A 16,761-nucleotide genomic window follows, 5' to 3' on the forward strand; every position below is an offset into this window, starting at 1 on the left:
CCACTTTCCGCCGGTACTCCAGGGGCCTCCGTCTGGCCATCCCCCAGGCAGATGCCAGGCCCATCCCCATCTCCTTGAGATGATGGTCAACCTGTGAACCTGCTGCACATTGTAATCCAGATTCCCCATAAGCCCAGACCCTTGTATAAAAAAAAAAACAACGCAGGTTCAGATCCCAAAGTCTAAATATATTTCTCCATCGTCGACGTACGCCCTTATAATTTGCAATAAAGTACACTGATGTTGACGAAATTTTTCCTCTTCCATCCGATTTATTTACAAGCTCCACGAAGAGCCTTCGATGGATCATCGTAAAAAAAAAAAACAAGTTCCTGTAAATTCCTTGTTTGATGCATTTTCAGTCATCACATACGTATCATTATTGTTGTAAATCAATGAAGCACTCACGATAACTTACACCGACCTTCAATCCTATGGCGAGAGTCTGAAAGATTTGTAATATGGGAGCGATCTGCCACAAAATTAAAGAGGAGCAACCTACGTCGTTGATCCTTGGACGTGTGTTGTCATCATGTAATTACGTGGAATATTTGTCTGGCAGCAATTACCAAACCAATATAATCTGAAACAACACTGACCTCAAGCTTCTCTTGCTCTCCGTCGCTTTCACCTTCTGAAGATGCAGGACTTGATGAGCCATCTCCCTCAGGTGCAATATCCGATGATCTTTCTGGTGTAAGTACAAGACCTAGAACGAACAAGATGAGGGATATCGTCAGTTGATCAGGTCGTGTTTTTGGTGAGACGACGACAACAACAACAACAACAACAACAACAACAACAACAACAACAACAACAACAACAACAACACTGAAGTCAGTTGTCTTCAAAATAACATTTTGTACCATGCTCTAGGTCCATGGAGTTAGATGCAAATAATCTGTTGTTGGGCAAGTCGATGTGATCCCTTTCCAGCAAATCTCGTACAGGGCTATAACCCGGTTGACCTTCCGAGCTATCGTCCCGTTGACCCAGAATTTCTGAAGCTTCCGAAATTTCCCAATCATCCAAGCCCGTTTCATTGATCTCAAACAGGATGGAATTTTCTGCCATCACTGCCTGTACCTCGGCACGACAGCCATCATCTTCATAGCCGAGTTTGTTGTACAAGGAAAGACACCAACGTTCATCAGGTTTCTCCGTACGGTTCCTGGAGGCTTTGTAAAAGAGAACAAAAACGTTTACATTAAAAAGTTGCTTTCATCGAGACAATTCTCTCTGAAAAAGGCAGTTTGGTATTCTTACCCTCAAGGATGTCACCATCTGAAGTCTTGGTACTCGGAGACACGAATGGAATAGTGCTTTGTATTTCTGATGGCTTTGGATGAAGACTGTAGCCCCTCAGATTTGGTTTGTCCTCATCACAAGTTGGTGAAGAAACTTGAAGATGACACACGTCATGTACGTCTTCTCTGCCATTTTCATCAACCTTCTTTGGCTCATTTGGAAAGTTCAGCTGGGGAGCTCGAAAGTCGTTTTCCATTTTTATTGTCTTTACCACTGTCAAAGAATCTGCCTGATTCTCAGACCCTTCCAAATGAGTCGCTGGGTATTGCTGAGTCGATTCGGGGTTTGATCTTTCGCACTTCACGTTTTGAAATTGCAAAGAATTATCCACTTGCTGGTGTGCATTCACGGAATCGCTCGAGCGAGAATCTGGACTCTGGAACTCTTTCTTTGCAAGGCTAATATTTTCTGCTCCTGTGATAGTCACAGTATCTGCCTCGGATGGAATAACGTCTGCAATTAAAACAGCTTTATTGTCAGTTTCTAAACAGGAAGCTATTCCCTGCACTCCTTTGACGATGACGCAGGCATCTCCACCATCTTGATAAATGGGTTCTTTGATCTTCTTCCTCTGCAAGAGTAGATTTGTTGAGTCGGACTGACTCGTTTGTGGTTCAGCAGTTAGTTTTTTTGTGGTTCGGTCAAAGGTCTTGCTCTTGAGAGCATCACGACGGCAGTCCGGCCTTATATTAGAGTCAACCGCCTGGGTTGAAAAGTTCGAGGGCTTTTCAAGTGCACTGGAAGCCATTAAAGCAACCGCCTCTCGACAATAAATACCCTCAGCCTTTATATCGGAAGAGTCCAAAAAATGAGTTCTCTCTGGAGCATCAACGTTGAACTCATCCTGCATGACCCTTGTTTTATCAAACTCATCCATATTGTGTTCCATAGTTTCAACGGTATCGTCTCCATCTTCTAAAGTGAGCGACTGACGGTGTGTCGATTCCACGCCGTCGCGCATGAGATGTGGAAGTGTTTCCTCACTGGTCTCAAATTTCGTTTCTTCATCATCACCAATATTCTTCTCCAACTTATCAGTGTCTTTAGAAGATGACTCTTTCAAAGGACTGACATTTTTTGTTTCACCTTCATCCAATAGGTTTTGTATTTGCTCCCGTCTTTGGCTTTGTTTACCATCACAAATTAAAGTGCTGACACATTTAATTCCAATTTCTGATATAACTTCTCCACTTGAGCTTGGAGGACAAGGTTGAAGAGAAGATGTTTCTGCCCAAGGGCTTACAGCCTTTAATTCAGAGGCTGAAATTCCACAGTCCAAAGAAAAGTAGTCAACTGAGCAGCGAGTAAGGATGTCACAAAGCCCATTCTTGTCTGTCTGCAAGCTGGAACACTCCTAAAAAAAAAAAAAAGAAGCAGGTTTTAAGTTTTCAGCACACAAAGCAACATACAAACAAATTAAATAACATTGTAAAACTAGAATGGCAATCGGTAGAGTGCATACCTCCATTAGGCTGAACAGTTTACAGTTTGTATCCCACTGATAGGCCGGATCTGGATCCAGATCTGAACCAAAATCGAATCGGCTTGTTCTTGTCACCGAACCAACTCATCCACCTAGTTTTGTCATAACTTGTTGAAATATCATGTTATATATTGTTGTTGGTCCCATTTCTCAATGGTGAAGAATCACTTAAGAAATGCTATTATCTATATCCGGATATGTCAGCAAAATCTAATCGTTTTATCCTCATCACACACCTAACCTGTCCACCAAATTTCATCCAAATCGGTCCACAACGTTTTGAGATAGTCTGCTCATAGACAAACAAACAGACAGACAAAGAAACAAACAAACAGACAGGGATGGAAACATAACCTCCGTCCACCTCCAGTGGCGGACGTAGCAAGTTACCTCTGTTTGTACAATCACAGGGTTAGACTTTGGACTATTGGGGGTAATTCCAGGCACGTTTCCGTTGGCGTCTTGAAGCCCACGAAAGATACGTTCGCGCAGGACAAGTGTGGCAACACGCAGCCGATGCCAAAGCAGCTGCACAGCACGGATATCCAGGAGAAGCTCAACAGAGATGGCAAGCAGGCGCAGTGGAAACTCAGCCTCCAGCAAACCGCGAACCTGTTCCACATGACCCGCCATGTCCTCACAAATGTCCTGCAAAGAATATTATCCACAATTTGTGGGGCTTCTTCGTCTTTTATGCCATATGATATTGCAAAGCATCGAGAACAATCGAGCCAATTCATTATAACGTGGCAAAACATACAGCTTCCATATTTCATGGCAGTTTGAAGTAAGGAACAGAGCAGCTGCTGCATAGTGTGCAATCAAACCGTTCAAGATTATTATACTTATTACAACTACAGTACTGCAAAGTCGATGGCGTGCCATCACAAATCCCCACGCTTCCCACTTCAAGGAAAGTTGAAAGATGGCAAAAGTTTCACCAGGAATGATCGGATATCGCATTTTGTTAAAACTTCTTTTTTTTTTTTTCCGTTTTGACCCCTGTGATCCCAGGTCCCCACTCTGTAGGGCATGAACCAGGGGTCAAATCGAAAAAAAAGCGTTACGTATTTCATGCACCCCCCCCAATGTTGATTTCAAATACAAAATTTAAATTAAAATGTTTTAAAATGTGCTTGGAATTTCATTCTTATTGAACAAGCTTTGGTACATCACAGCAGATGAAGGTTGTGGTCAAGTTTCATCGAAATTGTATGTGTAGTTTCGGAGAAGAGAGTAAAAACCTATTTTGGGGGTCAACCCCCCTTATAGCCCCTTAAACACCAATTTTTCCCATGTCATGAACAAACTTTGGTAAATTATGGGTGATGAAGGTTGTGGTGAAGTTTCATCGAAATTGTATGTGTAGTTTCAGAGAAGAAGTTGCAAGTATTTGTGGACGAACGGACGGACAGATGGATGGACGACGCTCCATCCCATAAGCTCTCCGGAACTAGGTTCCAGGTGAGCTAAAAATTGCGTGCTCCACCCTAACTAAGTAGCCTCATGTTGGCTTAATAGTGAAGGTGGCTGGCTTAAGAGCTTAAGGTGTTGAGTTTGAGCCCCGGTCATACTGTTGAAACAACACCAGGTGAGTTGACTCAGCCTGTCCATCATTGTGAGGTCAGCAAAATGAGTACCAGCCAACTGTGGTAACCAGCCATTCGAGTCTCCTGCATCGGAGTGGCCACCCTTCCAGGATTGCACTCCTTAGCCAAAATGAAACTGCCTCAGCAGCCCAATGCACCTCATGGCATGAAAGGAGTGGTTTACCATAAATAAGTGAAGCCATAAATACATGTTGGGATGGAAAATAGTTGTGTAGCATTTACATGATGCTACACAACTCATGGGGAGAGTGGAGCGGTGGCCATTGGGCATATCAAAAGAAATACGCAAGTTGAATCAATGGGTTCTGGTAAATCGCAGGAGATTCGCCCAACACGTACTCGGTGCCAACTAGAGGGCAACATGCAGGAGTAAACTGCAGGCACCTCCGACGTGAGATTCACCAGTTTGTGAGATAAACCCGAAGCGACTCTTGGGAGAAGCCTCACATCATTCCGGAGATTCACTCATCCAGGACTTGCAAGGCCCCGCATTGTCTCTATGTCCGGCCATATTTAAGCATCTACCGAAAAGACGTGAAACATGACATGTAACAGACAGAACGGTGGTGCATACACATCGAGAAAGCTTGGCACCTTCAGCAACACGAGATGTGCATCGCCATGCCGATTTCCCGTGTCATGTTGTACGAAACTCGCCAGGTCTCTGATGCGCATGGCGATGCTGCGCAACCAAGCATCAATCTGTGGCAATCTTAAGAGCAGAGACCAGTTGGCAGGCGTATGGACAGGTGGTGGTCGATCATAGCATCCACGACCCTCTGCCAGACCCCTAACCTGTCGGGAAAAATGTGCACCATCACATTGTAGAGATGACCGAAGGATTTACGTTGAATGTGAAAATTGCCTTTGAAATGCTTAATTATGATTACCAACATTTATTTATGTACGCATCTGATTACAATCAACATAATTATGATGAAAATAAAAAAGAAGCACATCCACTGTGACAGCAGCAGTAAACAGAGGAGGGTTTATTATTTGATGCTAAGATTAGGATGACGTCTCATAATCATTTGTGTGGTGGGTACTGCTCAGAATGCCAACATATGACATCGTAATGTTGGGTTGGCCTTCATATTCGTGAAGACCAACCCAACATTACTGAGTAGTGTTCCATCGGAGGCAAAATTGTGCAGTCGTGTTTTTGTGGACGTTTCTTTGGAGATTGAGAAACGGATTCCGATTCACCGGAGCTGTTTGAAAAGTACTCTGACTGTAACTGAAACTCCACAAAATGAGAAACTGAAGCTCCGTTTCACTATTGGCTGAACAAACAGTAAATCTGATGAACATTTCACAAGTCAATCTTTTTATGAATCTTTATGAATTAAGTAATTTTAAAGGTTGTGAGGGTCAATGAGGGGTTGGTCTTCCTGATGCCTTCCTGTTTCTACGAGTTCCACCGGACATTGTATTATCCATGTCCTCCACTTTTCTGTAACTTTCAGTCTATCTGCAACAAAAAAGTAATAATGCAGTCTCAATTAATGTATTGGAAAATTTATTTATTAGCTCACCTGTTCGAAGAACAGAGAGCTATAGCGATACCCCCAGCGTGAGCATGAGTGTGAGCATGAAATGTTAAAGTTTTTGGTGCAAGTTATTCAGAAGCTTGCCATTCATTTAATATGTGTACTAGGATGCTGATATTTGGCATGGAGGTTCCTTTGTGGTATATTATTGATGTAGTGAAGTTGAAATTAAAAAAATAATTTCAAATGTTTAAAATTTTTGACCTGTTTTGAACTTAACTTTTTTGTAGCTCATCAATGTCAAAGTTTTTGGTGCTAGTTATTCAGAAGCTTGCCATTCATTAATATGTGTACTGGGATGCTGATATTTGGCATGGAGGTTCCTTTGTGGTATATTATTGATGTAGTGAAGTTAAAATTAAAAAAATAATTTCACATGTTTAAAATTTTTGACCTGTTTTGAACTAAACTTTTTTGTCGCTCATCAATGTTAAAGTTTTTGGTGCAAGTTATTTAGAAGCTTGCCATTCATTAATATGTGTACTGGGATGCTGATATTTGGCATGGAGGTTCCTTTGTGGTATATTATTGATGTAGTGCAGTTAAAATTAAAAAAATAATTTCACATGTTTAAAATTTTTGACCTGTTTTGAACTTTACCTTTTTGTAGCTCATCAACGTTAAAGTTTTTGGTGCAAGTTATTTAGAAGCTTGCCATTCATTAATATGTGTACTGGGATGCTGATATTTGGCATGGAGGTTCCTTTGTGGTATATTATTGATGTAGTGAAGTTGAAATTAAAAAAATAATTTCAAATGTTTGAAATTTTTGACCTGTTTTGAACACATATATTGCTTTAAAATTATTTGGATCAGACTTCACTGCAATGCTTTATAAAAAATATTATTAGCCTCGTCGTTTAAAAATGATAAATGTATAAACAGGTGAGCATTGGGTGACTTTGACACCAACTCTCTGGTTTTTTTTTTTAATGTCTTGGACACATTTTTTATTCCATCCAGACATAAAACTCCTTACCAGAAAGTATTTCTTTCATCCTCAGCTTCTTGCTGTTGCCAAAGCATTCATTTTTCAGCTCAACGGAACATGTTTCCTCTTTTTGCATTGAAGTTCCTATCGTTTATCTGACACTTGTAGAGTTTATTTAATCCAAAGCACAGATCAGAATTGGTAGACCATTCGGATAGCCTAGATGTCTGTGCACGTGCCTTCGAGCTTATCTCGGCCCAGCTATAAACTGTCATCCTGGTATTTTCGCATTCAGGGCGAGGCATCGATGTGCGTGTCGTCGTTCGGATTCACATCCAATTGGACGTCCTGTCTGCAAGCACGAAGAGCTTTTGTGACATGCTTCGTTTGATTCCATCATTGAGTGGTCTGTTGTGCTGGAGGTTCTTCCATGCACCTTGAATTATGCTTTTGTGTTTGAAAAAAAAAATAAAATAAAAAAAGGAAATCAAAGACCATCAAACTGATTGGAGATAAATTTTGGCGAAACCATTATGATCCACAATCACGGCGGAAGGTGCATTGTGGAAGAATGCTGACCGCGGTTCATCAAAACCTCAAGGATCAAAATATCATTCTCAAATGAAATGGGACAGTTTTCTTACTTGCTCACTTTGTATGTTACTTTGATATACAAGTGTACAGTCTTTTGTTCCGGCATGCGTAAGTGGTGATCCAACAGTTAAATAAATGCTGTTTATCAATGGCACAGCATCGTCAGGATTTGTCTTTTGCAAATCATGTCCCCAAGGGATTGAACGCTAAAAGCTGACCTCGACAAGGCTTTTCCCGACATCCATCGTGCCGAGGACGGTCGCGTTTTCTTGCTGGACTCCGACCGAGCAGTGCCTTTCAAGGGTTTCTGGTGCCATTGGATTTAGCGTCGACATGACAGCTGTGTCGCCCATTGCTGTGAGGCCTGTGTTATACAGGCATGGAGGCAGAGATGTGGGTGAGATAGGCAGGAGGGGGAGCAAATGTACATGATTATCTTATTACAGATGCAGAATTCAAAATGGCAAACTTTAATCGTTTAAACATCACAAAATATGAAGCGCTTACAGTGGAGCCTTGCGGATGCGTGTTACGTACTTCAGCCTCTGTATTAGTAAGTGAATTAATGGTTGAGAGGTTCCGAGCACCACACTCTCATGCATGTGCCACCAGTTCCCATCAGTCGGAGCTCCCATTCGAGAATGGGCTAACTCATCGTTTTTGATATTACGTGATAGGTGGTTGCCAATGGATGAGCACAGACAAAAATTATTTCCTGCAGTAATTCTCTGCAGACAACTGTAGTAGGACCTGTTACCAACTACAGTGTATGAGAGTACTACTCTCATATATATATATATATATATATATATATATATATATATATATATATATATATATATATATATATATATATATATATGTGCACATACATACACAAAATGAGTGTTTGTTTGTTTATTTGTGACCTTACTCCTCTGAGCTCCAAAGGTTAATCACCACGAAACTTTATAGGATAACATTATTTACCAGTACACCTAAATAGGGATTTTAAACAGTCATTTTCTCACAATTCATAAATTGTAAACACATGAGCTGCCACCTCTCGCTATCTCAGCAACGGTAGATCAATATATACAATGCTTCATAAAAAGGCCATTTTATTTCGGAATTCAACGGGAATTCAGTGTTAAACTTCAGTGATGACATATCATACTGGGTGGAGACGGTAACCTTGGCAACCAATAATATTTTTTAAAATTTTCAAATTGTTTCTGGTCACTATCACAGAAATACTTAATCACAGGTGAGATACATTTCATTTCTTACAATATTATCCCTATCTCTGACCTCTTAACGATGTCTTATCTGAGGGGACATTCAAAAAATGACGTCCCTTATGCATCGCGGTTATGGTTCGGAGTTTGGTGGGGGTGGGTGTATGTCCAGACGTTGTTCGGTTTCACACTTACAGGTGGTCGGGGGGTGTTTCCAGAGCCGTTATGTAACGACCTTTTTCGTTACATATTAAAACGAGCTGTAAAAGGAATTTTTGAACATCTATGGGTGAGCTTTCCCGTAGCCTTGATTGAGGTTCTGATTGAGCATTTCCCCATTAGCCAAGGCTTTACCAAGAGATCTCACTGTAAACTGGTCGATGGAAGAAAAAAAAAAAGTGATGCCACCTACCTGGAAAGAGGAAGAAGAGGCTGCAGCAGTAAAATAAGGTTGTACATCTCTATATAAAAAAAAACCAAAATGTGTTTTTGTTTGTGACCTTACCTGCTTTGGGCTCCCAAAGATAATTCACGACGAAACTTTCTACGATCAGATTTTTAACCACGATGCACCTAAATAGGCAGTTTAAACAGTCACGAGGAGATCATTTGGCCCAGTATTGCCATGTTGCACTCCAGAGTTAATTTCTTTACTGCAGATTCACACCTTTACACCCTGTAGACCCCATGAGACCCTTTACACCCCTTAGACCCTTCAATACCCATTTAGACTCTTTTAAGACTAATAGACCGTCTTCAACCCTTTCGACACTTTTCAGACCTATAAACCTTGTAAGACCCTTTGGACACTTCAGACCCCTTTTGCTTTTTCGCCTTTAGACCCCTTTAGACATTTAGACTCATTTAAGACCCTGAGACCTTTAAACTCCTTTATGACCCTTAAAACACTTTAGACCCCTTCTTGACCTTTTGAGACCCTTAAGCCACTCTCGACCCTTCTACATCCTTTTGAAAATAGAAAATGATTTCCCCGAAAATCGTTTTTGATACATTTTTCCTGTACACCATTCACGTTGCATCACAGGTTGCGATGACAAATCGAAACAGATATCCCAAAGTGAAACTGAAACGACTGATCTATGGATCATCGAATGGGAAACCAGAATGAAATGCCATGGGAAATAAAAAAAAATTGCCAAAAGCAAAGCTATGGGGAGTATAGAGAGAGGCGGAAAGTTGGGGACTGAAGAAGCGATGTGGAGAGGGATAGGTGCCTGTCGGTGGTCGGTTGGCATGGGAAGAACTTTCCTGCAATGGTTCACCAGATTTAGAGAATTTACAAAACAAAAACATCCGACATTTCACTGTTCATTATAATCGAGTTATATTTGGGAGGACAGGATTGTCCATCAAAAGTGCAGTTCATCATGTTAATAAAATAAATCACAGTGTTCCTTACAATTGGACTCTTCAAGAAGTAAAAAGAGAGGAAGGGAAGGAAGGAACATATTTTGAAGGGTCCAAGATTCTCCCCCATCTTTCAATTTGTGAAATGTACAGGACCAATGAAATAAGTCTTCCAATCACAACCAATCAAATACTTCTTCTAATCACAACCAAGTACTTCCAATCACAACCAATCAAATACTTCTTCTAATCACAACCAAGTACTTCCAATCACAACCAATCAAATACTTCTTCTAATCACAACCAAGTACTTCCAATCACAACCAATCAAATACTTCTTCTAATCACAACCAAGTACTTCCAATCACAACTAATCAAATACTTCTTCTAATCAGGTCAGGGTAGGTATGGGAGTATGTGCCAGAGCAGCACGTCGCTTCGCCCACTTTCCACCTCCGGGGCCTCCTCCAGGGGCCTCTGTCTGGCCCATCCCCATCTCCTTGAGATGCTGATCAACCTGCTGCAACCACGAGGCACGTGGCCGGCCCGTTGCCCTCCTCCAGGGGTCTCTGTCTGGCCACCCCCCAGGCAGATGCCTGGCCCATCCCCATCTCCTTGAGATGCTGATCAACCTGCTGCAACCATGAGGCACGTGGTTGGCCCACTGGCCTCCTCCACTTATGAGACTCCCTCGCTGAGAGAATCTGGTGAGCAGGATCAGCGTCAGGAAAACGAGCCACATGTCCATACAGCCGCAGCTGATGCTCACGGACTATGCAGGTAACAAATCTCATTTGAGTCTCTCTCAGCAACCGTTCGTTGGAAACAAAATCCGACCAGCAATACCCAAGGATTCTCTGAAGAGGCCTGCTACCAAAGGTATGAAGTTGCCCTCTCAGAACCCTGGTAAGCGTCCAAGTCTCACATCTGTAGAGCAAGACTGGAAGTACCAAGGACCTGAAGACTCGGACTTTCATCCTCCCGCACAGGTACCGGCAGCGCAACACCCCATGATCCAGTGAATCCATGACTCCCCAGGCCCGACCCAGATGTCTGTTGACCTCTGGCTCACAGCAGAGACATGAATATCACTGCCAAGGTAAGTGAATCTCTCCGTAACCTGAACATCCTCGCCACTAACAGACACAGACAGGACAGCAGCATCCAAGATGTCACCGAAAGCCTGGATCTTAGTTTTGACTCAAGAAACCCGTAATCCCAACGGCTCCGACTCCTCATCCAGCGCCTCGAGGGCCCCCAAGAGGATATCTAAAGTCTACGCAAAGATGACTGCATTATCTGCGAAATCAAGGTCAGAGATCTTGACATTCTCAAACAATGCACTGCAGCTTGATCTCTCCGACATCCTCCCCAGAATGCAGTCCATGCAAGTGCTGAAAAGTGTGGGTGCCAGTACACACCCGTAACGGACTCCAGTAACAAATTGAAATAAGTCAGAGATGGTACCACCACACTTCACAGCACTCCCCGTACCAGAGTATCGTTTAGACATCAGATTGATCAGTTTTGGTGGCACCCCACAAACACCAAGAATCCTCCAGAGGACATCCCGATTCACTGAATCGAACGCTTTACAGAGATCAACATAGGCTGCAAGCAGCCCCTGCCGAAACTCTCGTCTGCGTTGGGTGAGGACACGAAGAGCAAGGATACGGTCAATCGTTGACCTCTTTGGTGTAAAGCCTGACTGCTCTGGACGCTGGTGCTCAAGCAGATGGTGGCGAACCCTATCGAGAATTATCCGAGCAAAGACCTTGCCCGGCACTGAGAGCAGCGTCACCCCTCGGTAGTTGTTGCAGTCTTGGCGATCACCCTTCCCTTTCCAGAGAGGGACAACAAGGCCCCTCTTCCAGTCAGTTGGGATGATGCCTGTGTTCCAGGCAGAGCACAAAACTGCATGCAACGACACGAGTGCAGCATTTCCACCAGCCTTGAGAAGTTCAGCATGGATGCCACAGATCCCTGGAGCTTTGCCCCGTTTCAACCGGTTCACTGCAGCCTGTTTTTACACAAACGATGGTGGATCACAGTTGATTGGAGGGTCAGCAATAGGTATAGTAACACCGCTGACATCTAACTCAACAGCTGATGGATCAGCCTGGCACAGCCTCTCAAAGTAACCGACCCAGCGGGCCTTCACTTCGGACTCCTCTGTCGAGCCTACCACCCTCCGCTCTCACTGCAATACACCGAGGGATGGGCTTGGAGGAATGCAATGTGCGAATTCTCCTGTAAACAGGATGGGAATCCCTTGACCACAGGTGATGCTCTACCCCCTCACAGATTCCTCGCACATAGGCCTCCTTGTCCACCCGGAGCTCAAGAATAGTTTTACTCCTCAGCTCCCTGAACAGCTCAGCTCTGCCATTCAGCCTGGCCCTGTGACTCTGGTCAATGGTATCCAGTGTTCCTTGAGAAACAAAATTATTCTTTCCCCAACGGTGAGTTCCAAGAAATCCACCGGCAACATCAAGAATGGTGGTCTTGAAGGCGCTCCACAACTCTTCAGGATTCCCCAAAGCACCCAGACCCCCCAAATCTCCACTCAGCCTATTCGCAAACTCCTCAGCTACTCTCTCATCCTTGAGCTTGCCAACATCCAGCCGAGGCTGGGATGGTACCGTTCTCCAGGATTTAAGGTGCAGCTTTAGAGTCACTACAACAAGCCGGTGGTCAGTATTGAGGAACTGAGCACTCCGGTAGACCCTGCAGTTCTGGATCATCCTCCAGCGACCATCAACGAGGACATGGTCAATCTCCTTTGCCACACCGCCAGCGTTGGAATACCAAGTCCAGCGATGAGCTTGTGGGCGCTGACACCATGAACCAGTCACCCTAAGTCCATGACTTCTTGCAAAGTCAAGGAACTTAGTGCTATTCTGGTTCATAGTTCCTGACCCATGGGGACCAACACACACCTCATAACCGTCCCTATCAGTTCCAGTCGATGCATTGAAATCCCCCGACTAGAAGTGTATCTTGTTTGGGGCACTGATCAACCACAGACTCGAGTGTGGCGTAGAATGCATCCTTCATGGTAAGATCACTCACTTCATTCGGAGCGGAGCATAGACAGAGACCTGGGAAACGACACCCAAGGAGTGACGAATCCTTAGTGTCATAATACGCTCTTTGACCGGTGTTACCTCAATTATCATTGGTGACAGCTTATTGGACACAGCTGCAGCAACTCCTTGGGCATGGTAATCATCAGGTTGACCAGCCCAATCGTAGGTGTAATCACCCACCATGATCTTGCCACTATCCGGTCTCCGAACCTCAGAGAGCTGCAATACCGATGTCCAAACGCTTGAGCTCAGATGAAAACAGACAAGTTATCATCCTCTCTTAGGGATCGGATATTCCAGGCACCCACCCAAAAGGACCACCCCAGGTTAACCCAAGGAGACCCCCATCTAGGTGGACGACACCTCACCACCACCCAACACACACACGCACACACACACACACACACACACACACACACACACACACACACACACACACACACACACAACCGCAATCTGACCCAGGAAGGTACCCCATGGTTTCCCTCCTATCATCAAAGATTGGGGGTCCCGAAGGCTTTGCCCCAATCCCGTCATACAGTGAGCTGCCCTGCATAGAGAAGCTGCACAGGAGGTTCTCCCACGGAGTGGGTTTTCAGATTTCTTTGTGGTACGTTTTGCGGATTGAAGGGTTTTACGGTGGCCGCAGTGCAAATCCTACCACCAACCTCCTAAAATAGTCACCCAACTGCAGGAGGACGTCTGCAGACACAGTTGGGCACTAGATATGGATGATCGTTGGCTCATGAGGAGCTCCTCCGCCCTTTGACAGGTTTTATTTTTAGTCCTGCTGAGTGTCCATCTCATACACCCTCCTCACCAGGAAACCTGGTGTGGGAGATGGTTTCGTCACCGCCAACCCGACCATGAACCATTTCCAATCACAATCAATAAAATTCTTCTTCTCATCACGACCAATCAAGTACTTGTTCTACGTACAACCAATTTTTTTTTTTAAAATACAACCAATTAAATACTACTTATGATCCCCTCCCACACATCTTTCAAATTAATCTCCACAAACCGTCCAACATGGTAACCTTAGCACCGGTGACCTAATGCTTGCACACAAGGCTAATTTGGTTCCTCACCACCAGCACAATGTCTCAGTCTAATGGAAACACATCATGCTCCAACAAATGAAACATCATGCAGTTCCTTGAATATGGAAAAATCACCTTCCCAAGAAATTCTCAGCTAAAAATTCAAAAGAGATTCATTATTATTATTATTATTATTATTATTATTATTTCTACGAGACATCGATATGTATTCGTATTTGTTTTTTTTTTCCATCCGTTATGTCATACTGCTCATCGAACCATTACCAATCTGTGTGATCCAATCGTGATGACGATTATTGTACCTTCCAAATCACCGAAATGTAATTATACGCTTTGACTAGCACGAGGCTGGGCCATGTAATATCAGCAGCTCAATCTGATATACCACTTTACCACCCCCTTCCACTCCGCTACACGCACTGTCAATGATTTTCAATCACTTGCATGATTCCATTAGGCTCGAAGGCAAGTTCTCGGTGCGGTAAGCAACTTTACAGGTTCTTCATTTCAGACAAAACAGGTCATTTTGTGCCAGGATGGATGTTGTTATCTCGAGCACCAAAGGTGGATAAAGGCTATGTTATTGGGTCGCCGAAGTAGGTGACCCTTATTGTCAGTAATTCTGTCTGTTTGTTTGGATGTTTGTTTGGATGTTTGTTCGTTTGTCATCAGCATAATTGGTAGTAAACGTAGGCGGATTTTGACCAAACTCGGGTGGTTGGTACATCTTATGACCTTGTGCTTTGGAAATTGTGATGGTTGCTAGGGACGCTTTGGTACCCTAGCAACAACCGAAAAACGTTCAAAATCGGTACCGTTCACGCGAAATCAATTCCGAAAGCCATTATCCCACGTAGGGTTATGAAATTTGGCACGAATGTTCTACAGGTGATGCTCTATCAAATATATTCCGGTTTTTGTGATATATGGAATTCTTTACCCGCAGCGCCCCCTACAATTAGGGTATGCGCAAAAATCGGCGAAAATTGAAGGCCCCTTTGCGACCAGGTGAGTGCATCGATCCGAATGAAACTTTGCAGGTTCATGGTACTCAATGAGTACTATAACTTTGCCTCAGGACATATTGACCGATTTCGCTTAGGTCAGGGGTCAAAGGTCAATTAGTGCAAAAATCGATAATATGCGAGAGCTGGAGGTGCCTTCGCGCCAAATGCTACTACTCCTAGGGTTATGGTCGGATGGTCATGAAAATTCACACTAATCATCTGCAATATATTGTGCACAAACGATCGAGCCGGATTTTCGATTTAGATCTTTGTTCACCCACAGCACCCCCTCGAACTTTGGGGATTTCCGATTTCAAACCGCATTTTCGGTACTTTTCATTCAAATGGATACCGAGTAGTTATCAGCAGATGGAACTGGATGAGATTTGATATGCATAATCTTAAGGTGATTCCCTATCCGCTATATGACATCCATTTTGCTCTATATCTTGTAGTTTCCATGCTCGGCGACCAATCGCCGCCTACTGGCTTGTTTTGTTTGTCTGTCTGTTTGCAGAATATCTCAAAACGTTGTGGCCATATTCGAATGAAATTTGGTGGACATGTTGGGTGTGTGACAAGGACAAATTGATTCAAGGTTGGTGAAGATCCGAATCCTGATCCGGATACAAGAGTTTTTTGAAATTTTAAAATGATTCTTCAGCATTGAGAGATGGGGCCAAAAACGATATGCAGCATATTTAAATATACCATCAGAGATGGGGAATCCCCCGCCATTGAAAAATAATTGAAATCAGATAAGCGGTTTTCCATTTATTACAAAAAACATTTTTTTCAAGATGGCCACCCCAGCCGGCCATCTTGGATCCGGCTATGCCCAAAATCAATAGGGTTCTTCCTTTTCAGGTGGTACATGTGTGACCCAAATTTCAAATCGATATGGCGAACAGTTTATGAGTTATCGCAATCACAGCTATAAATGTTGATGCCCAGCCAGCCAGACGGACGGACGGACGGACGGACGAACGGACGGACAGCCGGACGGACGACCCGGGTGATAACAATATCCCCCTTCCACCACGCGGCGGGCGATAAAAAATAGGACCGCACGTCCTGAAGCTCAACTGGACCAGGAGCAACAGTCACTCAAATTGCCTGCAGACCCCCTTAGACCCTAATTTTTTTTTAATGCCATAAACAAACTTTGGTACATCATGGGTGATGAAGGTTGTGGTCAAGTTTCATCAAAATCATTTGTGTAGTTTCAGAGAAGAGAGCAAATAACAATTTTGGGGGGGTCAAACACCCCCCCCCCCAATAGATCCCTTTAATGAGTGCAGATTTTGATGCGGTCGGTATACTTGGGGACATCACGGGTACTAAATGTTGTGGTCATATTTCATCAAAATTGTGTGTGTAGTTTCGGAGAAAAGAACAAATACCTATTTTCAGGGGTAACCCCCCCCCCATCCCGATCCCCCACAGACCTCTTTAATGAGTGCAGATTTTGATGCGGTCGATATACTTTGGTACAACATGGGTAATGAAGGTTGAGCTTAAGTTTCATTAAAATCGT

At 43.6% G+C, this 16,761-nt stretch overlaps 1 protein-coding gene across 4 annotated transcripts in view; it reads right to left on the reverse strand.

Annotated features, from left to right (window-relative positions):
* Positions 1-16,761, reverse strand: part of LOC147012174 (uncharacterized) — a 62,858-nt gene that overhangs the window by 41,617 nt on the left and 4,480 nt on the right. For all 4 annotated transcript variants that reach the window (XR_015051490.1, XM_085855945.1, XM_085855946.1 and 1 more), the window contains exons 2-7: positions 7,698-7,843; positions 4,996-5,196; positions 3,182-3,439; positions 1,267-2,662; positions 867-1,178; positions 600-709 (exon numbers count right to left, since the gene is read on the reverse strand). Coding sequence is in view for 3 of the 4 variants with exons in the window: in XM_085855945.1 (XP_085712071.1) it covers positions 600-709; positions 867-1,178; positions 1,267-2,662; positions 3,182-3,439; positions 4,996-5,196; positions 7,698-7,832 (2,412 nt within the window). In the remaining variant the exon portion in view is untranslated. The remainder of the gene's footprint in view (positions 1-599; positions 710-866; positions 1,179-1,266; positions 2,663-3,181; positions 3,440-4,995; positions 5,197-7,697; positions 7,844-16,761) is intronic.

The sequence above is a fragment of the Eptatretus burgeri genome, chromosome 15 (genome assembly GCF_056783735.1).
Source record: "Eptatretus burgeri isolate ZD-2024b chromosome 15, Ebu_testis_v1, whole genome shotgun sequence".
In the NCBI taxonomy this organism is placed as follows: domain Eukaryota; kingdom Metazoa; phylum Chordata; class Myxini; order Myxiniformes; family Myxinidae; genus Eptatretus; species Eptatretus burgeri.